Source organism: Bos indicus x Bos taurus, chromosome 16 (assembly GCF_003369695.1).
Source record: "Bos indicus x Bos taurus breed Angus x Brahman F1 hybrid chromosome 16, Bos_hybrid_MaternalHap_v2.0, whole genome shotgun sequence".
NCBI lineage: Eukaryota > Metazoa > Chordata > Mammalia > Artiodactyla > Bovidae > Bos > Bos indicus x Bos taurus.
Window position 1 is genome coordinate 4517662 of NC_040091.1, and position 24290 is coordinate 4541951.

Genomic DNA, 24290 nt, shown 5'->3' on the forward strand with positions numbered 1-24290 from the left:
TGTGACTGTGTAGCATATGGTTGTGTGTGGTATGTGTGTATGTATGTGTATGTGAATGTGTGAGTGTGTGGTTGTGAGTGTGAAAGTGAGTAGTGTGTGGTTGTGAGTTTGTGGTTGTGAATGTGTGTGTGTGTGGTTGTGTGTGGTATGTGATTGTGTGTGGTGTGTGGTTGTGGCTGTGAGTGTGTGGTTGTGTGGTTGTATATGGTATGTGATTGTGGTGTGTGGTTGTGAGTGTATGGTTGTGAGTGTGAGTGTATAGTATATGGCTGTGTGGTATATGTGTGTGTATGTGTGGTTGTGAGTGTGAAAGTGAGTAGTGTGTGGTTGTGAGTGTGTGGTCATGAGCGTGTGAGTGCATGGGTGCCTGGTTGTGAGTGTGAGTGTGAGTGTGACTGTGCCCTGCATGTGAGTGTGTGTCCATGAAGATGACAGCTCAGCTGGCCTGTGGCTGGGCCTGCTGGGCAGCATGGGGATGTGCGAGATGAGAGTGTCACCTCATGTGTGGCCCAAACAACGTCACACTGGGTTTTAAAAGCAAGTCTTAGGGATCTGAGGATGGCTAGGGAGGAGGTGTGGAGAAGGCAATGGCACCCCACTCCAGTACTCTTGCCTGGAAAATCCCATGGGTGGAGGAGCCTGGTAGGCTGCAGTCCATGGGGTCCCTAAGAGTCGGACATGACTGAGCGACTTCACTTTCACGTTTCACTTTCATGCATTGGAGAAGGAAATGGCAATCCACTCCAGTGTTCTTGCCTGGAGAATCCCAGGGACGGGGCAGCCTGGTGGGCTTCTGTCTATGGGGTCGCACAGAGTCGGACACGACTGAAGCAACTTAGCAGCAGCAGCAGCAGCAGCAGCAGCAGCAGCTTCACACATTTAAACAAAGACTTTTGGCTCTAGTAAGGGTGGATTCATGGGGTTGCAGAGAGTTGAACATGACTGAGTGACTGAACTGAACTGAAGGGTGGATCGGCTGCCGGTTTCCTTATCTGCCTTAGGAGAGGTTTATAAGCTTCTAGAACTCCTCAAATTTTACAGCCTATCTTCCTTCCCTTCTGGCTTCAGCTTCCTGGCTAGATGGGGGCCGTTGGTCTCAGTCTTATGTCTTCTCTCTCAGTATGCCTGTCTACTTAGATATCTAGTGTTTCTGATATGATTTATTATTTTGCTGTACAGGCTCCATAGCAGAATTATTTCATAGAAGTGTGGGGACAGGGGAACTGTACCTGTTTCTCTGTCTTGGGGACCAGCTTCACAGACCACATCATGCAGGTCCTCTCTGCTGTTTAGGGGAGATGCCCTGTCCTGAGTTTTGGGAAAGACTTGGACAAATTTTATCTATCTATCTATCTATAAAATTATATAGCCACTATCTATAGCTAAGTTGTAAAGCTATATATATGTATATATATAGTGCTAATATTAATAAATATTAGCTGTATACACACACACATATATACATACATACATATATACATATATAGTTTTTGGCTTCCCTGGTAGCTCAGCTGGTAAAGAATCCAACGGCAATGCAGGAGACCCCGGTTCTATTCCTGGGTTAGGAAGATCCCCTGGAGAAGGGATAGGCTACCCACTCCAGTCTTTTTTGGTTTCCCTGGTGGCTTAGTGGGTAAAGAATCTGCCTGCAATGAGGGAAACCTGGGTTCAATCCCTGGGTTGGGAATATTCCCTGGAGGAGGGCATGACAACACACTCCAGTATTCTTGCCTGGAGAATCCCCGTGGACAGAGGAGCCTGGCGGGTTACAGTCCATGGGGTCACAAAGAGTCAGACACGACTGAGCGACTAAGCATAGAATGTGTATAGTTTTACAAACAGAAATCAACTGCTATAAACAGATTCTCAACCACTATTAGGAGAAGGTGATGGCACCCCACTCCAGTACTCTTGCCTGGAAAATCCATGGACAGAGGTGCCTGGTAGGCTGCAGTCCATGGGGTCGCTAAGAGTTGGACACGACTGAGCGACTTCACTGTCACTTTCATGAATTGGAGAAGGAAATGGCAACCCACTCCAGTGTTCTTGCCTGGGGAATCCCAGGGACAGGGGAGCCTGGTGGGCTGCCGTCTATGGGGTCGCACAGAGTCGGACACAACTGAAGTGACTTAGCAGCAGCAGCAACCACTATTAGGACTTTGTAATGCATAATCATTATTATATAATGGATTTTTAAAAGAAAAAATTCAAGATGATTCAAGAACTTGAGGAAGATTCTCTTGCCGTCAGAAATACTGAAGTAGTTCTCTGAGTGGTCGCTGGACACTGTGGTTTTATGGTTTATCATCATCAATCCCACAGTTGATTGTTATCCCCCTGTATTGGGTTGTCTAGTGTGCCTCCAAAATTCATGTCCATCTGGAACCTCAGAATATGACCTTAAATATTTAAAAACAGGAATTTTACAGATGTAATTCACTAGAATGAGGTCAAACCAGATTACAGTGGGCTCTCAATCCAATAACTGATGTCCTTGTAAGAAGGTATGTGAAGACAGAGGAACACACAGGGAGAAGGCCAGGTGATGATGGAGGGAGAGAGTGGAGAGAGGCCACTGCAAGCCAAGGATTGCTGGCAACCACCAGAAACCAGGAGAGAGACATGAGCAGATTCTCCTTCAGAGCCCCCAGAAGGACCTGACCCTGCTGACACCTAGATTTCAGACTTCTAGACTCCTGAATGGTGAAAAAATAAATTACAGTTGTTTTAAGCCACCCAGTTCATGGCACTTTCTAGAGTAGCCCTAGGAAATTAAAATCCCATCCAACCTCCCCTGCAATTTGGTGATTTTTTGTAACTTATTAGTGATCCCGTTGAGGCCATAGACCAGCTTCCTTCTTCATAGAAGGAGCAGGTGGGTTGGGGGCAGGACGTAGTACTAAAGTTGCTGTCACCTCCTGACAGTGTCAGTTCAGAACAAGAGACGATTGCAGCTTTAGGAATGTTTCTTGGCTTTTGATTCTGGGGACCGGGATAGGCTGCCTGAGCTGAGCACTGGTGTGCAGGATATCGCATTAACACAGAAGTTGTATCTTAGCCCTCTGCCCCAGACATGACTCTCTGGTGGGTCAGAGACCAGCTTCCTGAGGGTAAAACAGCGATAGCTTATGACACATCGTGCAGTTTTAATTCTCCCAAAGTGCTGAGATCTCAGACTGGGGAAGCGCACAGCATGGAAAACATTACGTTCAAGACCAGGCTCTGCCCCACATTGGGTGGGGTAGAAGGTCAGGAAGGACTCTCTCCCACAGAGAACTCTCCACACACGGACACCCTGAGGAAGAGTCTAGCGGTGACATGAGGGCTTGTAGTATATGACAAGATTCAGCACCAAAACCTCGGAATGGCCTTAGGCAACAAGGGGATCCTTTATCTAATCTCTGCCCCCCAAGAGACTTTGGGTCAACTATTCTAAAGCCCAACACGTATCATCTGGCTGGCTTCTAGTTGATAGTCTGTGGAGGGAGTTTATTCATTTGGTTACCTGAGTTTGGTTACCTGGGCTGTTAATTAACAGCCTCTTGATCTTAGCGGAAAACCCAGGGAGGTATGAGATTTAAGGTCAAGTGCTCCATGGATGCCACACCAAGATAGTTTTTAATGTCTAAGAGGAGTGCTGGTTACACCTGCTTTCAGTCTTAATTATCTCCTATAACACAGAGCTTTGGGGTCTTGACCACTGGTATAGATCCCAAACTATCCTTTTGTTGAAGATAATCTTGGTCCCACTTGCAGGCCACCCACTAGCCCCTCTCAGCCCGGCGCTGGAGGTCGGGGAAAGCTGGTTTAGACTTGTGTCCTGGGGTGTCTAGAAGAGCAAACTGCTCTGAAAGCATTGCCTGGGGAACAGACGGTATGGGGACAGATGCAGTCTGAGCCTCCTTGGAGGAAATCATGGTCTTTAATTATTAATTAATTCACATTTTTGATTTGTTAGCAAGTGCCAGCTCATAGATGCTAGTTGAAGTGCAGAGCTTAGAAGGAAAAAAAAACAAAAACTTAAACCTTAGTTCTTTGGAGATCAGCCCCTCCCTGGCACCATCAAATCCCCCCTTTTTTCTCCCTTTCCACTCAGAACTCTTCACATTCGGGGGTTTTGAGTGTTTGACCATTCTCTCATCCTATTAGGTCTCTGTGAGTGATAGACAGGGAAAGAGGTATCTTCCCTGACGTGGGGCCTGTGAAAGACCAGTCTTATTTACATTTTTCTTCTCCTTCCTATGGAATGCTGTCTCATCTGGAGAGAGAAGGCCCTCCTGTAGGGACAGCAGGTGTCAAATCTTTAGCTTGACACTCATACATCTCACTTGCTGCCTCTGAGCAAACCTCTCCACCTCTCAGGACCTCGGCTTTCTCACCTGTGAAATGGTAAGAATGTGTTGATGGTGCCTTGTGTGTATGCCCGTGTTACATAATCCCTAAGGCCTCAGGGCTGCAGACCCTTTATGATTTCTCCCAGCAGAGGCAGAGGTCAGTGAGTGTACACGTGAAGAGATGCTGTGGGCTCCAGGGGCTCCTTGATGTTTGCGGAAGGCTGCCGCCTGGGATTGCGGCCTACCTATCCCAGTGTCTAGCAGAGTCCCTGGAATCTAGTGAGTAACCAAATGCACATTTTTAATGAGGGAAAGAAGAAGAGAAGATGGAATGGAGTGGGGATGGAGAGGTGCAGAGATGGGGTGGAAGGGAGGATTCCACTGACATCCCCAAATAAGGGGACAGGGAAGCGCTGAATGGCCCCCTTTCTGCGGTTGTCTCCCCACCCACTCCTTTTCTTTCTGAGAGGCCCCTCTGCGATCTTAATTCTCCTCCACACCTTTAGTTCTCTCGTTCGAATAAGCTGCAGGTGGGAACTCCTCATACCACCTCACCCCCAATAGGAACAAGTAAGCCAGGCTTGGATGCCACCAAGAAGGAACCAGCACACCCTCTGAGGACAGACAGGAGAAGCCTAGGCGGGGTGTGAGTGCAGGCAGTGGAGCCCCCCGAGCTGAGGGCCCTGAGGATCAGCGTGATTCGGAGCGTGATTGCCACGTGCGGAGGGAAGGGGTGCCCAGGGCTCCGTCTAGGCTTCTGTCGGGCCGTTCTGGGTTGCGGCGGAGGCCAGGTTTTTGGCCTGGAGGAGGAAGGTGGTGAAGGCCTCGTCGGCTTCCTCCTTGGACGACTGGGGGGTGACAGGAGAGGAGTCAGTGTTGGGGGCCGCGGCTCCGGGACAGTGGGGGTCGAGGGGAGGGGACGCGCTAAGTGTCCTAAATTCACGATCTTGTCGTAAGCAGCTCGAGCCTGTGTCCGCCCACCCTCCTCACCCCAGCCGCCACACTCACCTTGAGGGACTGATCGTGAGAAACGGAAAACTGCAGCTTCTAAAAATACCTGCCTCGGTCTCACTACCTCCTTCCAACACGTGGAGTGGAACCACCTCTGGGGCCCTGAGCCCGTCCCCGGAAGCCCTGCCCACAGTCGTGGCCAAGGTGACCCAGGCTGGCATTAGCCACAGAGGTTCACAGCTTCTTCCTCTACCGGCTCAGAGACACACCACCAGCCTGGAGGGGATGGCTGTCTCCCAGACCGACCTGTTCCCCTCACTGTTCCAGATGCTGGGGTCTCTACTGTGGCCAGGGGGTGTGGACGTGATAATAAGCATCAGTGATAATAAGCAGAGAGGTTAACCTGTGACCCAAAGGCAGGTAGGATTTCAACTCAGGTGGATCTTGGTTGGGGTGGGAAGGGGCCCCCCATGAGCAAAGTCTTCCAGGCCCAGCGAAAATGCCGGGCCCCAAAAATCCTCCAGTGAGGGTGCTGAGCTAAGTCTGTGAGTCCCATGGCCCGGGAGGAGCACCTCCCTGATCCCCAGGGAATGCCATTTGACCTGCCCACCCTGTGGCCAGAATCTTTAATGCGGCCACTGTCCTCACCACCCCCCAGTCCCCTCTCCACGCCCCTGCACCACCTCCCTCCCTCCTCCTGTTGATAGCCCATCAATGCAGCTCACCTCCTGCCTGGATTTCAGCCACATCAACCCCGCAGCCAGAAAGACACACCCCTTCCCTGCCCTGGCACCAGCCCTCAGCGGAGACGACTTCTCCCCGTGTCTAACTGCAGGCCTTGCTGCCTTTCCTCGTCACCCTCCAGAGGCCTCCTTCTCCCTCCTTGCCCTCACCCTCTTTGCCTTCTTGGGTTCTTTGCTCTCCACGGTGTCCTCGGTAGTGGTGGCAAACTCTGTGTGAAGAGCAGGAGAGGGGGCATCAGCTCTCCCTGGCCCCCAATTCCTGCTCCAGAGGCAGAGTCGGGGCTCATGCTTGACCCCAGGGCTGGGCAGTCCTCCAGGGAGGGACGTACCGTCCTTCCCTCCGAGAGACGTCTCTTGGGCCTCTGGAGAGGCTCCCATGTTGTCACGTCCTTCAAAATCCCTGGAGTTCTCAAAGTCCGACATGCTGATATCTGTCCGGTAGCTCCTGATTGAAATCCGGTCTGTCGGGGAGAGAAGGGGGTTGGTGCAGGGCTGGGAGCGGAAGGTCCCCGAGGGATCCCTGCAGGAGGGCTGGAGCGGGGCAGGGTCTCTGACGGCTGTCTCTGATGAGGACCCGAGGCAGAATGAAAATGACCCGAGCCTCCCCGCCAGGTCCTGTCCACAGAAACCTGGACCCAGCAGCCCCTGGCCTCTGCTCATCACTGTGGGACCTTCCAGAGCACAGGATCTCGTTTTGCCCTCGCACCAGCCCTTGGAAGTGATTATCCTCATCTCTGTCTTGAGCTGTATGGACACCAGAGGTATGAAGGGGACACCCAGCGCCACCCAGCTGACCGGTCCTCACCCCCAGGCTGGAAGCCCAGGTTTCCAGGACCCTGCCCTCCTCTTCCCGGAGCCCCTCCCTGTGAGCTTAGATCCCCTAGTGACTGAAGATGCGCTTCCAGAGTCGGCATTTGGACGGCAGCACATAATGGAAGTTTCGGGCACGTGTGCATTGGTTGTCCCCCGCCTCACTTTGCCCGGACCCTTCCTCTGAGCGGATGAGAGAGGATGGACCCCGGCAGACCCCTTGGAGCTGTGGGGCCAGGACTGAGGGCTGGAGGTTGCAGGCGGCGGGCAGGCAGCGCCCTGGGACTCACCGACGTTCTTCCTGTGCCGGGCTCGGACCACCCCGATCGCCACGACCCCTGCGACCAGGACCAGGGCCAGGGGCACCAGGGTGGAGACCAGTGCTTTGGAGCTCCCGCTGTATCCTGTAGGGCTGGGGGAAGGGTTAACTTAGTCCCTGCAGGGGACACTTGGGGGTCCCAGGAGGGGCTGGCAGGTTGGGTCCAGCCAACCAGATTTATCCACTCCCTCCTCCGGATACAGCCCCCCAAGCTCCGTCCTTCTAAGAAGCCCTCTCAGACAGGACAAAAGCGGGCACTGGGCCTTCCCTGCATCCCAGGACTGGGAGATGGAGCTGAATGGTGGACCGCGCTCCGGCCTCAGAAGGGCAGAGACCACAGGCCAAGGTGGCGTGGGTGCACCCACTGTCAAGAGGTGGATGGGCTTTCTTCCTGGGACCTGGTGACCCAGCCTCAGGTCCTTGGACTCTCGAATGTTCTCCAGGTGGGGGTCCCCAGACCCCTCCTCACCGGCCAGGATCTGCAGGTGCTCCGGGTCCACCAGCAGCGTCCTTCACACTTTCCTTTGCGAAAAAGCTGGGGTCCAGAAGGGCTTTGTTCTGGATCTCCCCGGCCCTCGACTGTATTGCCGCCCCCGCAGGGGCAGCTTTCACTTGCTTGGCGCCTTGGGACCCTGGCGAGAGCAGAGAGGGGCTTGAGTTTAGGGAGTCTGCAGAGCGGGACTTCATTAGAAATCCCAGGATCTTGGGGAGATCTCACGCCTTTTCGGACAGGGTCTCAGAGAACACCAGAAGCAGGGGAGTTACACTCTTCTCCAGCCTGTCACAGACAACCTCTGCCCTATTCATACCAACTTCACTTCCATTGTAAGGCTGCGTGCCTAGATCCAGCTGTGCACAAGGGCTGACAGGGAGATTCTTCACAGGGTTTGCCCAGGGCCTCTTGACTATAAGGAAATGGCAATCTACTCCAGTATTCTTGCCTGGAAAATCCCATGGACGGAGAAGCCTGGTGGGCTACAGTCCATGGGGTTGCAAAGAGTCGGTGGCAGCTTAGCAAGCGGTCCCTTCAGTGAGCCTGACAACTGGAAGCTGCCATAACCTCATTTCTAGAGGCACTAAACATACTCCTTGGGCTTCCCTGGTGGCTCAACGGTAAAGTATCTGCCTGCCAATGCAGGAGACACCTGTTCAATCCCTGATCTCTAGTGCCTGCTTCCCAGGTGGCACTAGCAGTAAAGAACCCGGCTGCCAGTGCAGAAGACATAAGACATCCACGTTCAATCCGTGTTGGGAAGATCCCCTGGAGGAGGGCATGACAACCCACTCCACTATTCTTTCCTGGAGAATCCCGTGGACAGAGGAGCCTGGCGGGCTACAGTCCATGGGGTCACAAAGAGTTGAACACGACTTAACCACTGAGCATGCACGCACACAAAAATATCCTCTCGTTAGGGATAAGACATTTCATGGGATATTTTTAGAAGCAGTTTGAAATGCAATCTTACTGGAAGAGATTGCCTGGATTTTCCTTACCAGACCTTGTGCATGAAGGTTATCTGGCTCTCTGGAGCCGACTTTGGCAGAATATGGTATAACAGTGACTTAGACATGTCTACATGTAGAAGACCTCTCCATATAGGACTGGCTACATGGTGGCCTGAAGGGGTGACTATGGGATTTGTCTTGAGACTGAGGTTAATTGACAAATGCACTATTTTTTATGAATCTGTATGTTTATTTGGGATGTCCTTTTTGGAAGGATAAATGAGACCAGGAAGGGGCATAAGGCCTCCCCCGGCCCCTGCCTCTTACAGCCAAACCTGGGGCCACCCTTGATGGAGATGTTCTCAGGCAATATTCTCTGGAGTCCCCTGGGGCATGCGGGCCTGGCCCTCGTAGACTCACCCTTCACCCTGCTCTCCACTGCCACGTAGACAGCCGCCGTCTCCCCGTATCGGGGGCCTTCCTTCACTCCACACCAGTACCAGCCTTCATCCTCCTTGGTGACTGTGTCCAGGTTCAGGGAGACGACCTGGCTGTTCTGGTCGCAGCTCACAAAGGCCTGGCTGGGGCCGTCGTTCTGGGTGGGCAGGGCGCTGCAGCCTCTGTTGCTCCACTTACACCAGTACTTCTCAAAGGAGTAGAATTTGCAGGGGAAGTGGCAGGAGAGCTTTAAGGGCTCTCCCAGCCAAGCCGTGACGTTCTTGGGTACCTTGAGGCTTGGTTCTCCTGGAGCAGGGAGGGAGAAACAGGTGCAGAAGTTGGCCCCAGTGATGCTGCAGGCATGTGACTGGGGGCCGGGGTGGGGGTGCTTCGTCCACAGTCCGGTTCCTTTTTGGACAGCATGCTAAATAAATACACTATACTGAACAAAAAGCACTTACAATTATGTGACCATGTAATAGATTACTGGTGTCCACTATGAGTCCTTCCAGTCTATCACAGACCACGGGCCTTGCCAAGGGCTTCTGTGTGTTTCCTTGCTGCTATCTGCTCTCCTGGACTCAGTACTATGGTGCTGGAGAAGACTCTTGAGAGTCCTTTAGCCAGCAAGATGAAACCAGTCAATCCTAAAGGAAATCAACTCTGAATGCCCATTGGAAGGACTGATGCTAAAGCTGAAGCTCCAGTACTTTGGCCACCTGATGCAAAGAGCTGACTCATTGGAAAAGACCCTGATGTTGGGAAAGATTGAGGGCAGAAGGAGAAGGGGATGACACAGGATAAGATGGTTGGATGGCATCACTGTCTCAATGGACATGAGTTTGAGCAAGCTCCTGGAGTTGCTGATGGACAGGGAAGCCTGGTGTGCAGTAGTCCGTGGGGTCACAATGAACTGGACGTGACTTAGCAACTGAACAACAGCAGCAAGACTCAGTACAAAGAACTGAACTCTGCTTCAGCTGATGCCATACAGACTGTCATAGAAGCTGATGCTCTTGATCTCAGGAGTTGCTATGTGTGGTGGTTTGAAGAGCGTGGGGGCAGGAAAGGGTGTTTATTGCTGGTATGGACAGGTCGGGGAAGGGTGCTGGTTACGGGATGAACGGGTGGGCTCTCTCCAGCAGCTTGGAGGTGGGGGAGGCGGGAGGCAGAGTGGCTGGGGGTGATGCTGAGGTTGACTGGAGGGGTCCCGGAGCTGCCTCCCTTCCCTCTTGCCCAAGTTCAACTTTTACCTTGGACAACCTTGAGCTCCACTGTGGAGATCCAGCGCGTGTCGCCGTCGGTCACGCACCAGTAGAAGCCGGCGTCCTGATCGGTGAGCTGGTTGAGGATGACGGTGTAGGTGCCGTTGCCCGGCTCGGTGAGCAGCACCAGCCTGCCCTCGTACTGCTCCTTCATCAGCCCCCGGCTCTCCACCAGCCGCGGGCAGCGGCCGTTTTGAGCCTCTTCCCAGTGACACCAGTACTTCGCGCTGTTGGCATCCTTAGGGTTGTAGGGGCAAGATACAGTCACAGAGCCTCCCCTCACACCTTTCACCACAGAGGGGCTTGCGGGGATTGCCGTCTCTGGAAGCACAGACAAAGATGGGATGGGAGAACTCAGAGTGGGCTGGGCAGCCTCCTCCCCGTGGGCTCAGCCAGGGTGGAGAGTGAGGTGTAGAGCAATCCCCTTACCGGCCTCAGAAAGTGAAAAAGCCTTTCCGAATGTCACAGAGCCTGGCGCAGGAGCCTTCTCCCCGTCTTCAGGGACCTCCCCCGCTATTCCTTCCCCACCTTATTCTGAGCAGAGAACGGAAGGCATTTAAAGAGTGACCATCAGCCTTTCACCTTGGGCTTCTTATAAAATCTCCCTCTAGATAGTTTTTGTCTTTTTATTATTAGCTCGTCCCACAAGATGGCCAGGTTGGGTTTTTTTTCCTCCAAATTAAGAAAATACATTTAGAACAGTTTGATTTAAAATATATACTATGTAGCACAGATAAATTTAATTATTGAGGGCCGCAAAGGCCATATCCAAGAGAAGCGTGGTCTATCTTCAAGAAACTAAAGCTGAGGTTCTGGGAGAGTCCCAGGTGACTGAAAATGCTGAGGGAGGTGGTGAGGACTGAGCTGGAAGGAGAAAGAAGGACAGGGAATGGGAGCCCCTTATGGGAAAGCCTCAAGTGTAGTGACCACTAACAAGTACTGGTTCAGTTTCTCAAGACGGTAACTCACTACAGGGTGCTCCCAGGGTGGAAAGGGGCAGGGATTCAACCAGATCACGCTGAATAACAAGTAGCCCTAAGAGATGTTGGAGGGGAGATTTTGGAAGCCAGGGCATTGACTTGGGAAAGCTATGAGACCAACACAAGCCAAGGCTTCTTCCACCGGAATGTGATGGTTGAGCTGCCATCCTGCTCTGGGGTCAGGGAGACTCCACGTAGAGTGCTTCCCATGGCTCTTTCAAACCCAGACAGTCGGGATCTTCACTCCCTTCATTCCTAAGGATCAGGGGTGGCCATCAAAGGCCTTTGGTAACAGAGAAGAAGGGTTAAGAGATCGCACAAGGCAGAGGCCATCGCGCACAGCCTTGGGGTTCTCGTGCTGCCCCCAGAGCATCTGGTCCAGGGCTCGTCAGTGAGCAGATACGGTCAATGGACAGAAACTGTCAGATAGACTCAGAGGGGCCAAACTGGGCTCTCACTTGCAGACTGCCCACCTCTCCCCTTTCCGCCTCTCAGGTCTCACCTTCATTGACGAAGAGTTGCCAGGCCTGCACAGGCCAGCCGTCCTCGGGCTGACCCTCAGGCTGGGCCCCACACACGTAGCGCCCTGCGTCCTCTTTCCTCAGGCTGGTAATGTGCACACTGAAGATGCCGTTGTCCTTGGGCACGGACACGATCCTGCCCTGGAAGTCCTGAGCCTTCTTCCCCAACGTGTTGATGACCACATTGCAAGCTCCCCCATTCTTCTTCTGGCACAGAAATTTGGGCACATGTGCCACCTCGGGGCCCAGGGAACAGTCAAAGGTCACCGAGCTCCTCAAGTCTCCATAAACCAGCTCAGGCTCAGGCTCCAGCACCTGGAGGTCAATGTTGATTTTATCGGCTTTGGCATCGTCCCCAGCCTGGCAGACATACATCCCAGCATCACTGAGCTTGACTCGGTTGATGACAACGCTGAACACTAATGTGTTGGTACCGGGGATACTGAGATGTATTCTGTCTTTATATTTGTCGCTCACATAATTGTTGGAGTCGATGACTTGGAAACAGTCTTGGTTTGTCTTCTTGCACAAAGATTTTATCTTCTGAGAATTCGCACGCGTGAAAGGGCAGTTGATGGTCACGGTCCTGCCCAGGTCTACAGTGTAGACGTGGGCATGACTTGCCTGTGCAGGATCTGCAGGGTGAAGGGTGGGGAACAAGTTGTGGTTTTCTGTCTTGCATCATAGGATGCTGAGCTGCCTTCCACACGGTTCACTTCCTCAATGTTTCTGATGAGGGCTGGATATGCTTATCACCCGGAGGGCCCTCTTTCCCAGAGAGACAGTGTCAGAATCTGTCTTCCAAAGCCCAGCTTTTCTGCTGCCCCCTCCAGGAAGCCTTCCCAAGCTGGCACTCATCTCTCCCTGCTCTGTTCTCTCTCAATACTTGTGTCTGTGTCATTTGTTACATCCAATCTTATGGTCTTTGGACAAGAACTGATCATTTAATTTATGCAGAGACTTCTGAGGGACTACTGGAGATCAGGTAAGAGAATACATGTTAAAAGAAGTCTGGTGGCCAAGGTCTTGATGTGAAGGGTGCTCTAACAGCAGAACTTAAGGATGCCTACGAATCTCCCCCTGCTCCTGGACCTCCGGTCCCACCTGCAACAAATATGAGGAGAGAACTTGTTCTCTTCACACTCTTCTAAGCTAGAGCTTTAGTAAAACCAGAACCGTGTCAGGCCCTTAAGACCTAGAGTGGCCCATCCGGCCTCCACCTGTCCAAGTAGGTCCCATCTGTCTCATTCCCACCTTCTACTGTGCAAATGGAAGGCTCTGGATGGACCCACAGCCTTCCCCATGCCAGGACACCCTGCCCTCTCGGGAAATCCTTCCTCCCTCTCGCTCTCCTCAGAAATCTAAAGAGCCCGAGCCCTTACCTTGGCTGACCTCCAGGCTCACATCGAAGTTAAGGCCACGGCTGCTAATGCCCAGGCCACACTTGTAGCGCCCCGAGTCTTTATGGGTGAGACGGCTGATGTCCACCACAAACGTGCCGCTCTCCGGGAAGTTGGTGAGGTTGGCTCTGCCCACGTAGTCGTCGGAGACGTAGCCCTCCGAGGAGATGAGGGTCGTGCAGCGGCCCTGGGCTCCCTGCCGGCACCAGTACTTGCGCGTGTGCCGGTTGACGGAGGTGGGCGGGTAGTAGCACTTGATGGACACTGAGCGGCCTTCCACGCTGGTCACCTCCTCGGGACCGAAGATGGGACTCTTCATGGAGACCACTGTGGGGACAGAGACAGGCTTTCTGAGGCTGCTGGAGGGAAAGCCTCCTGAGGGGGTCTGGACAGTCCACGCTGAGGAACTTTTCCTCCTGAGACATGTGTCTTCTGTGGGTTAGTTACCAGGCGCTGCAGCCAGGCAATTGCTACATTGCACAATTATTAAACAATTCTAAGGTTTTAATCATAATTCATTAATGATAGCCACATTAAGAAAACAAATGGCAAACTTATTTAGTGGTCTCCTTGCATGTATACATATATGTATAATATTTCTTGCATATATACATATATTTATATATATTTAAATAGGTATAATATATTTATATATTATATATATTTTATATACATTTAAATATATATTATGTATATTTAAATATATATAAATATATGTATATTATATATATATATTTAAAACCATCCTTGTGGAGTGCTACATTATTTCATTTGTTATCTGCTATTTCCCTATATTTCTAAAATACTTTGTAGATTCTTTTCTTCTTTTTTTCCAGATAAAAATGTCAACAGGCACAAATATAAGTCATTTCTCCCAAACCCCAAAGCAACTCAAGAGTGAGGCTTGGTTCTAGGTCAAGGTCTCGTTTTCCTTATTCCCAGTGAAGACCCTTGGCCAGACGCAAGAGAGTGCCATTTTTAGTCCTGATGCCCCAACGCTGGCCCACCCATCCTCCCTGCAGTGTCTGTGGTCGCTCCCCGAGGGGGTGCCAGCCTTGCCTGGACGTCCCTGGGGACGGGCCGATCCCTGGGCCCAGGGGACTAGGATGGAGCGGGCCGGGGCCTGGTTGACGCACCTGGGAAGATGGCCAGCAGGCAGGCGAGGAACAGGCGCAACATCGCTGGGGTCTCCCGCGGGTCTCTGCCGCCAGTCACCGTCCTGTGTGGTTGCTGAAAGACAGTGGCACGAGGGGATGAAACGCCTTTGTTGTCCAAGACTAGCTGACCTTCCGGCCCCTGTAACACCTGTTCAATTCTGCGTCTCCAGCAACGGACATAAAACCTATCAAAGAATGAATGGCCCCGCCTTTCCCATCACAGCTCAAAGTCCCGTCGTCTCACAATGCCTTTTGTTCTTTAGTAGGGATAGGTAGACTTTCATTTTCTCAGCTAAGTTGCCAGTTCCTTTGGGATAGGGACACACATGCATCATTTCCTCTGTTTCCCCACCCGTGTGGGGTTGGGAGTAGGCACCGTCCTGGGCAAGATCTGTAAGATCTCAGGAACAGCTCCCCAGATCATTGGTTACTACCAAGAAGTGTCTCCACCTCCCTGCTCCAGCTGCCCTCCCTACATCCCTGGGAGGTGGAGGGGGCTGGCATAATTTATGGCCTGTCACACGAGTAAATAGAGATGCACAGAGGCCGCGTGGTCGCAACCACTGCCAACGGTCCTCGCACTGCATTCCATGATGTACCCGTGAAAAAATGCACCTCCAGTATCTCATTTAAAGTTGGTATCACTCCTAAGAGGTGGGCATTCTTATCTACACTTGACATAGGAGGAGATGAAAGCTTAAAGGTTAAGGGCTTTCCTCAAGGCCACACAGGGGGATTAAATGTGGGGATAGGTAGGGTGGGGGTGGAGGTGGTGGGGAAGACCGAACCCTCTTTATCTGACCCCCAGAGTCCAAGCTCTGAGTCTGTCTCCCTGCCCATATTCCATCTCAAAGGTGAGGTGCTTATCCTTCATGCTTATTCTTGTTATCTGTGGGGTGCTCTTTGCTTTTCAAATGTTGTCATTTACACCACTTCACTGGAACTCTAGAAGTTCCCTTTAAATGAGACAGGACAGATATAATTACAACCACTTCCTGGATAAGAAAAATCAAGATCGTGAGATGCTGAGTGACATGCCCAGGATTTCCCAGAGACTCCGTTATGGAGTCAGGGTTAAACATGTAGGTGTGACCGCCTCCTGCTTGGTGAGGCTGACAGACAAAGATGGAAAATCCAAGGTGAGGCCACTCAGAGGGTGTTGCACGTGTGGCCCTTGTCACATCTGGGGATACAGCCCAGGGCTGGGGAAGGTTGAGAGTCCCAGGGCCCGGCCTGACCCCTGCCGTCCTCTGGACCCTGACTGCAGCCTGGAGGAGGATGGAAGTGAAGAGGGGAGTCCCCACTCTCCCATGGACCTTGCCAGGCTTTCAGTTTTGGAACGGACTTGACGATGAGAGGGGGAAAGGAGAAAGCTGTGTTAACATGTGCTGGGCAGTGACGAGCACCCATAAAGATAAGGAGGCTCGAGGCAGCAGGGAGTGCGGGCACCCATCTCCCAGGCCCCCTTTCCTGCCTTGGCCTCGCTCCTGCTCCCAGAGACGCCCTTCGCTAGCTTGAGCCAAAGGCAATAGAGCTGTTTATCTTGGTTCCTTCTTTTCTGTGAGGGAATTTCCCAGCAAAGCACCTCTTTATTTCCTTGTGGAGATAAAGGTATTCTGTTTCTCCAGTTCTTCGGAAGAGTTGGGGGAGCGGGTTTGGGGAGGTAGGGACAAATATGGGTGTTGGGTGGCAGCTTGAGCCTCTCTTGATTCCGGTTAATTGCCCTGGACTTTTCATACCAGGCCAATGATTAACCTCTGGAGTGTGGCCTTAGCCAAATGCCAGCGTCAGCTCCAGCTCGGATGTGCTCAGGACGAAGCTGGCTGCAGGACCACCCAGGTGGACGTGGGACTGACTCCCAGGTGGGAGTGGGGGTCACAGGGCTGGGAAGTCTCTCTTGTCTCTTTGGGATGGGCTCACTGCAGAGTCCCGCCACCTGCCATTTGCACTGGGCTTGGGCGCAGTGGCCGGTGGGAGGACACCGTGCCATCTGCTTTAAGGAGCCACAACCAGTAGGGGCTCTCTGGTTCTCGTCTCTGTTCTCCCCTGACATCAGCAAAAATTTCTCTGGACTGCAGTGGGTCTTCCCATAGGATGAGTTGGAGGAGACAATCCCTAGTCTGTACTGGTAACAGCCACTTGCCCTGGCTTGCTGCAGGCAGAGGCCACATTTTCCAAAGACTTCCTCCCCAGGCACCTCTCATTTGGGACATGCTTGGCTAGTGGTGAAGGTCCGTGCAGGGGGAGGATGCTCACATGTGCCCAATAACCCTTTGCGTAACCTCCCATCAGGGATGAGATCACCAGGCATGCAGAGCTAGAGGGCAAGTTTTGTGGAAGCTGACCTTGGTAGGAAGTGCACAGTCCATTCCCTGTGGAGACTGGACTATCCCCACACCCCCACATTCTCAGGAGCAGGAAGTCTCTGCTCAAAACTTCACTTAAAGCACAGTTTCTCTGCTCTCAGCTGAAAGACCCTGGGCTTTGCAAATCATTAGAAATCCCTTCCTCTCAAAGTCTTAAAACCATATTTGTTCCCAAACCTGGGAGATTCGGGTGTCAGGGAGGCCCCAGTTTCATGGGGCTGGAGCTGGATTCAAAGGATTTGCTTTAGGAAGGAAAGAGAGAGCATATTATTTACTTGGCACAAGATGCTCTGCTACCTTCTTTGCTTTATGACTTTATCCACCATCATAGTAACCCAAGGGATAGAGAATATATTCCTGGGAAGATAGGAAATCTAAGGGTTAGAGAGATTCTGGCCCCAAGACTTACAACAGAATGGGATCAAATTGGTACCCTATCACTCCTTGAATGCTCAGAGGGACCTATTCTCCCAGATATACATAGGTTAGTATATCATGCATGAAGGCACCTTTCCTGGCTCTTAAAATAGAAGTTGTATTTTCAGTAGTCAGGCTGGGGTATTCTAGATCATTCTCATTTTACCAAGTTACTGCCCCTCGTATATTCACAATGTATGTCTGCACAGTTGCAGGTTGGGGCTAGGTGTAGGCTCTGCTGAAGAATAGAGTCTGCCGTCTTATAAAATTACTCTAGCTAGCTCGCCTTCAGTCGGAGTGACTGATCTTCGCTCTTGTGGTTGAGAGTCACATGTTTGTCCGTCTCAGTTCAGGTTTTCTCCTCTATCAGAGGGAGAGGGTCTTCTGGACCAGGGCCTGGCTTGGCTGCTGGTGAGCATGTGGCCTTCAGTAACTCTGGGCTTGTCACCAGCTTGGCTCACAGCAGAGGGACAGTTAAGGCTCTCACGGTCCTTGGGGCTTTGGAGGGAAGAGAGAGCAGGCACCACGTGGGGCTTGAAGCCATGTTGGAAGTTTCTGGCTCCTGTGAGTGTGAACTTGGGGCAGCAGGGATCTTGGGGCTCAGAGAAGCAGGGAGCAGCCGGCCTGGCTGGGGAAGGGGCTTTCCTCGGCCTGGACTGATGGCCAGGAGAGGCGCTGCTCGAGTCCGTGTGGACCTATCACTCTCTTCTCCCGTGGATGCAGAGGCTGAGCACACACGAGGGCGAGCCTGGAAACCACAGCACCACTAGGGGAGGGAGGGCAGTCCGTGGAGTTTGGAAGGGCCTCAGGCTTGTAATGACAGACAGGGTTGTAAGAGAGGTTATATAGTTTACGTAAGCCCTGGAATATGTGAGAATCTCCAAGCACAGGCAATGTTGGAGAAAAGGCACTGAAGCTCCCGAGAGCAGGGAAATAGAGAGAAAAGCCATAGGTTCCCCAAAGAAGGCATGAGCTAGGAAGATCCAAGACATACTGGCCCCATCCCTGTCAAAAGTAGGCATGTAAGACTCCAGCAGAAATTCAACATATGGAATCCAAGCTTCATGAAGCTCTGGGAATAAGCCTTGTAGATTTTCAGATGGCCTTTCAACAGAGACTGAGAAGCCCTGTCACTGACTCTATCCCATCCTAGCTTGGTCTGTGGGTGTTTATCTCACCCACCTTACCAGATGGCAAGCTCTGGAAAGCAGGGTCAACTGAGATCCATCTCCCCATCTCCAGAAGGCCTTGCTCTCCGGGGAGTGCCTGGCAAGGACCAGCTGTTCAGAAAAGACCAATCAGACTGGGAATGGTTATGGCCTCATTCCCTCTCTGAGAAGGACAAAGTCAGGGCTGATTTCTCTCACTTTGCCCAATGCCTTCTTTGTTCTGGGTGCTCAAGGGACAGTAGCTCAAGGGAGGGTGGAAGAGACTCAGAGGTCCAGAGTCCTGCTCTGTCACAGGCTACCAGAAGAGCTCTCCCACTTGGGCAAAATGTGCTGGCTCAACTCTCCCATCTGAAAATGGGTATTGTCATCCCTGACTCGTCTAGTTGAGGGGCTACCTTGGGATGGGGGACTATGGTTAATATACATAGAGGCATTCCCAATAGTGTAAAGTGCTCTTCCACTGTAAGAGACTGCAATTACTTGTTAGCACAGGAGGTTGAGGGGCTTATGCACTTGACTTTTACGCGTGCTGTGCACTTAGAGAGTAGCACAGTGTACGGACTCCTCAGGTTGGCTGTTGGCTCTCTCACTTGGGGATTGTGTGATTTGGGGCAGACTATTTAAATCCATTGAGCCCCACTGTTCATCTGTAAACTGGAAATTGCATCTAGTCTTGTGAGTCGCCATAAGGATTAAATGAGGCAACATATGTAAAGTCCTAAGTAGGGTATCGGGCTTAAAAATAACAGTCCTTTTCCCACATCCTCTTTAAAGTCAACACAGTCTTCTCTTTTTCCTGTCTCAGAGTGAGAGAACAGACGTCTGTTTGCTGAGCATCCTTCGAAGACTGGGGGCGAGCTGTTCAGATTGGACTGTCACGGCCGGAAGGAGCAGACATGTGCCAGGGACTAGGTTACAAGTGAGGGATTCTGATTATAGCTGGCACAATGGAGTCACTTTCAGGCGCTTTATATCTGTTAACTCATTTAGTCCTCACAGTCACCCTGGGAGGTAGGGTACAATGGGTAAACTCATTTCACAAATGAGACAGTGGAGGTCCAGAGAAGTAAGACGCTTGCCCAAACTTACACAGCAGGTAAGTGACTGGGATGGGATCCAGATTCAGGCACTCTGGATCAAGCATACAAGATTTTAGTTACAGTGCTGTCCTGCAGAGGGTCTTAAAGTTGAGAGGAAGCAGTCAGAAGGTGCAGAAGCAGGAAATCAAGTCTTAGAAGAGAACTTAGTCCAATTCTCTCCTCTCTGCTTTTCATAGGAAAGGTGGTTCCTGTGAAAAGACTCTGTTTGAACTCAGAGGTAGGTGCCAACAGAAGAATTTCTTCCTGAAAATTAATAATGGCTGCTATTTATTCAGCACTTACCATATGTACGGCAGGTTATGTTTGTTTCCTGTAACCAGACACATGGCCTCCAAAACTTCTTTCCAGTCCATCACACTGTGTCAATGCCAGGGTCTTTGGGATTCCCAGCCCCCGCCCACCCAGAGAGGGGGCAAGACATAGGTGCGGGGGTCTCTGCTGACCACATGCGTGTGATACTTTTTAAAAAGTTGTGTATCGTGTTTTTTTAGGTGATGTCAAAATATCCCCATGACCATACCAAAATGACTGTACCCAAATGTTGTCATTTATACCTGCTGGGTGGCCTTACACCACTCACATTAATTCACAACCTCAGTTTCCTCAACTGTAACACAGGTTTATGTTCCTGTGACTCCCTGACTCCCACTGGGTTTGTTTCAGGTAGGAAGAAGATGAAGCTGTGAAAGTCAAGGGTAAGTGTGTTTTCTACCTGGAAGCTGCTGCTATTACACTATTTGTAAAATAAGGCCACAGAGTCCAGAGGTTCTAAGAGACAGGCAGAGATAACAGAGCCAGCTGCTCTCCTGGCTCCTGGTTCGTTGCTCTGTCTGCCACATCACCACACCCAAGGGCAGGGAGAGGGATGATGGATGGAGAGTTTCAAAACTGGCTCTGAGCATAGACAGCTGCCTTCTACACTAACCCATGAACTGACACATCCCAACTCCAGATGTTCAGGGACTTGTAATTTCTCTCGTGAAGGGGGAAAGCGACAGTGAAGGCTGTGGTGCAAAACAGCGCGGGCCACGTAGGTGGCCTGGGGCAGTGGCGCGCAGTGGGGCTGGTGAGGGATGCAGCTTGCAGAGCAGCTGCGCTTGTGCTGAGTGTCCCCTGGCTGGCCTGGGATGCTGTCAGGATAAGAGAGCTGCAGGCTGAGGTCTCCTGGCTGCAGAGGCAGCAGGAGCCTGAGGACTGAAGAATGCTGCCTGCGCCTGGCAGGGGGCTTTGCCCGCCTAACTCACTTTCCTGGGAAGGACTTCATTTTTCCCACCTTAGCAGGTACAGGATGAAACGGTGATGCACATTATACCTTGGGGTGGCAGGGATCTGTGAGAGCAAAGCAGGGCTGAAGTTGGAAAGATCTCAGGATGTCTTCGAAACCCAGAAAAATGGACTTCGTGTGCCTCCACCAGAAAGCTGAAGGGAGAAATATTCGACGACTAGAAGGGTACCTGCCTTGTACCAGGACCTGCTTAGGCATTATCCTATCCGCGTCGGTCTGATGCTCAATAGTTCTGGAATAACTGAACTGAATTGGAAAACACCAAAACAACTGTTATTTTGCTCTGGAGTTTTCAAAGCGATTTCACACATCTTTTTTCATTTGAATCAACCATAAGTGATCGGCCTTAGTTTTATGCCCATTTTGCGCATTAGGAAACAGAGGTTGAGACAGCAATTAGGTGCCTTGCCTAAGGTCCCAGTTAAATTATGGAGGAATTAGGAGGGAACTCAGAGACAAAATTTTGAGCAGAACGCCATGTGCCAAGCCCAGACATCCCTTCTTCCCACCTGCTGAGTGTTCACCCCTGGTCCTCACTTGTCTCTCTGGGATGCGCCCGGGCTTGTGCCCATCAGCTCCCCCATGACATGCTTGGGCACACGGGCGGTGGCCACGTTCCCCTCATCCTGTTCTTTGGAGATCGGGGGTCGTGCGTACAGAGGGCCCTTCCCAGATGGCATCCTTTCGGGGACCCCAGAGCAGCCCCACTTACTTTGAGCTCCTTCCTCCTATCCCGTCAGCTTTGGGAGCACCGCCTGCTGACCAGTCCGCAGCCCTGGCTTTTGTAGAAGCCTCCGGCAGGACGCTGGATGCTGCTGCCAAAACTGAAACTGTGGTGCTTGACCCACACCTGGGCTCTTAAAGGGACACTCTCCCATGGGCATGGCGGCCGGCCAGCGGCACGTGACTCCCACAGAGCCCTTGCTTTCCTTTCCTTTCCGCCTTCCTGCCTGGCTCCACTTGCTTCTCCTTGACCTTGGGGAGACTCTGTTACTTGGGAGTCCCCCATCATTGCATCTGCAGGATGGGAGACAGGGTATCAAGCATGGAGAGCCTGTTCTGTTTGCTTTCCAGCTGCAAGATCTTAGGCAAGTTCCCTTCATTATTTCTTTTTAGCCGGAAAATAGAGAGAGTGATACCAAACCTTCAGGCTGAGGCTAGCACCAGATATTAATGCAGAGTTGATATGCATTTGAAGGGGTACAGGTGGCAGGAATAGCCTCACATCTCCACACACTTGGGGACCCGTCCCCCACTTCCTGGATTAAGTCCACTCTTTCTGCGTCTCCTGCAGAGCCCCTTTCATTTAGTCCCAGAGCCCCCAGGACCCAGGGGACCGTGTTTTTCCCCTCTCACATGCTAGAGGAGCTGGAGGCTCCGGCTGCCCCGGGCTTCCGGGAATGGCAGAGTTCAGGGTCTTGCTGGGACCCGGGCTTGGCGCCTCACTCGGCAAAATGAGCGCTGAGCATCTGAGCTGCGGTAGAAGCCTCCCTCCCTGACTCGGTTAGTCCTTGGTGGTTTCCCTGACCTGAACTGGTTAGGACTCCCAGGAGTTCCCCAAACGATCTTCGTCCGAGTCATACAAGTGGAGCCCCGTCCCCGACACTCGTGTGCTCCCCCCACCCCTCACACGCCCACCCCATGCAAGAATCCCACCCAGTCCTACCTGTGCAGGGCTGGCCCAGGCTCTGTCTACAGCGTCCTGCAGGCCGGACCCCAGAAGGGGAAGAAGGAAAGGGGAAATAGAGTCCTGGAAAAAACACAAGGCAGGCAGAACCTGGGTCTTATTTTAGCTAGCCGCTCAGCCACAGTGGGCTATCAGCCTGAGGTCATGGGTTTGGATGGTGAGAAAATAAACCTTGTTTTCTATTATGCAGCTTTTTTTTTTCAGACCTTAAAGCCATAATCTGACTGATGTTGGAAAAAAGTTACCTAGTCACTTATATGTAAAGTTGGTCTGATTCAGTGATATCTCGTTCACTTTCCTCCCGATTTAAAACTCAGTCTCATTCTGGGTTGGCTTTCCTTTCTGTCCCCCTGTCGCTGTTCTGGTGTTTCTGTGAACCCTAGGGGAGCGGGTCTGGGTGAGGGGGCGGCTTCCACCAGTGTGACTGTCAAGATGGAGGGAAGGAGCCCCTACGTTGGGTGGGCCTCTGAGTGGGCCTCTGAGTGGGCCTCGTGCTCTAGAAGGGAATAGCCCTGTCCGCTTCGGTGTGACACCTCCTGCTGGCTGGTGGCCTTTACGCCAGCCCATCTTGAAAGGTCTGTTGCCCACCCCGGGTCTCCTTGTCTCTGCTCCTTGTCTCTGGGCTCCTGCAGGTAGGACCTCCAGTATGTGCAGGGCAAGTGTGGCTCACTCACATTTTTCTGGTACTTTCAGATCCCGTGCTTCAGAGCCTCATTTTCCCCAATACCCCTGCAGCTTTCTGCGCTCACCTGCCCCACGTAACTGGGGCTTCAGTGGACATTGGTAAGATGCCGACCCCAGGGCTCCATACAGGACAAGCAAGGAGCAGGCCCCCTTGTCTGGCATCCCTAAACCCTTGGGGGTCTCTCCATCAATGTCAGTCTCCTCTCCAGCGGCAGCCCTGGACTAAGCCCCGCGGTGACGGGGGGATGACAGGCCCAGAGACGCATCGATAGCTGAGCCATCTTTCTTCCCCGCTCAGCTGTCATTCTCCTTCCCTAGCCCCAGGGTCAGTATGAAGTGGGAGAGTGTGAGGGGAGGTGGAGATGGTTTGGGGACGATGAGGGGAAAATTCTAGTTCTGCCAGGTTATACGGCTCCTTTCAAAGGTTTTTCCTTATTTCTCTCTTCTTTGGAATTCGATCGTCAAGCTATTGGTAGGTTTTGTTCTCTTATTCTCATTTACCCACTTCCCCCAAAGCAGGGCTACCTTGTGTCTAGTTGTCTGGAGTCCGACTTAAGGGGGACCCGCTCAGCCCTAGGACACAACCTTGATGAGTTTCGGGCCTGTGGGGAGGGAGAGAAGCATGTCCAGGAAACTGCTGCTTCTCAGGCTGCCTGAGGGGCCCAGGGCTCCTCTCCTAGCCCTACAGTCTGTGATGACGGGACATTTCTTGGATCATGTCTTGGTGTGTTCCCAGGAGTCCCAAAACCATCTTAGCTGATGGTGCCCATGCTCCCCACACGTACCCCAAGTCCACGTTGCCTACTGACCCAGCTTAGGGAAAGAAGCAAATGAGAAGCAGAACCAGGGAAGAGTTATGAAGTCAGAACCCTGCGTCCTATTTTGGGCTCAGCCACATGCTAGCGGTGTGACTGGAGTCCCCCAGCTTCCTATCTTTCGCTGCTGTTTCCCCACCAGGAACCTACTGGCTCCAAGACATAGGCCGTTCCTCCCAGTCCTGAGTGAGGAGAGTGGCCGCCCGACTCAAGACTGATGACGATAAAAGCAGGAGTTACACCTGCAAGATGGACAGCGCTTCATCTGTTTAAGAGCTCCCCCTCCCTCTTAAAATAATAATCAGAGAGGAAAATAATAATGAGAAAGTCTCCTCGTTTGCCCTTCATGACCCTGGGACTTGGCACGAATCAGTTGGGGAGCCCTGGCCTGGGGTCAGCGAGC

The 24290-nt window shown here is 52.1% G+C and overlaps 1 protein-coding gene and 1 long non-coding RNA gene across 3 annotated transcripts; one reads left to right on the forward strand and one right to left on the reverse strand.

Moving 5' to 3' along the window:
• Positions 1-3903: 3903 nt before the first annotated feature.
• On the reverse strand, positions 3904-22416 carry PIGR (polymeric immunoglobulin receptor). 2 transcript variants are annotated; one of them, XM_027564338.1, is made up of 11 exons: positions 22368-22416; positions 14344-14437; positions 13190-13534; positions 11789-12442; positions 10295-10627; positions 9024-9347; positions 7627-7789; positions 7129-7250; positions 6358-6489; positions 6179-6237; positions 3904-5182 (listed from the first exon to the last, which is right to left on the reverse strand). In XM_027564338.1, exons 2-11 carry the CDS (start codon positions 14384-14386, stop codon positions 5084-5086), a joined length of 2274 nt encoding a protein of 757 aa, XP_027420139.1. In that variant the 5' UTR covers positions 14387-14437; positions 22368-22416; the 3' UTR covers positions 3904-5083. The 2 variants fall into 2 exon arrangements, with proteins under 2 accessions (XP_027420139.1, XP_027420138.1); XM_027564337.1 differs by lacking the exon at positions 22368-22416 and adding an exon at positions 21414-21564.
• LOC113906347 lies at positions 16146-24207 on the forward strand. Its single transcript, XR_003514851.1, has 5 exons — positions 16146-16226; positions 19122-19235; positions 19593-19633; positions 23082-23171; positions 24030-24207. It is a non-coding gene; the product is annotated as an uncharacterized LOC113906347 (long non-coding RNA).
• The last annotated feature ends 83 nt before the right edge of the window (positions 24208-24290 follow it).

Excerpts from the sequence above, each read along its gene's own strand:
- PIGR (XM_027564338.1), bottom strand. The coding sequence starts at position 14,386 with ATGTTGCGCCTGTTCCTCGCCTGCCTGCTGGCCATCTTCCCAG. Across the intron at positions 9,348-10,294 it reads GGAGCTCAAGGTTGTCCAAG|GAGAACCAAGCCTCAAGGTA; the intron begins GTAAAAGTTGAA and ends TCCCTGCTCCAG. Across the intron at positions 5,183-6,178 it reads AACCCAAGAAGGCAAAGAGG|TCGTCCAAGGAGGAAGCCGA; the intron begins GTGAGGGCAAGG and ends GTCACCCCCCAG.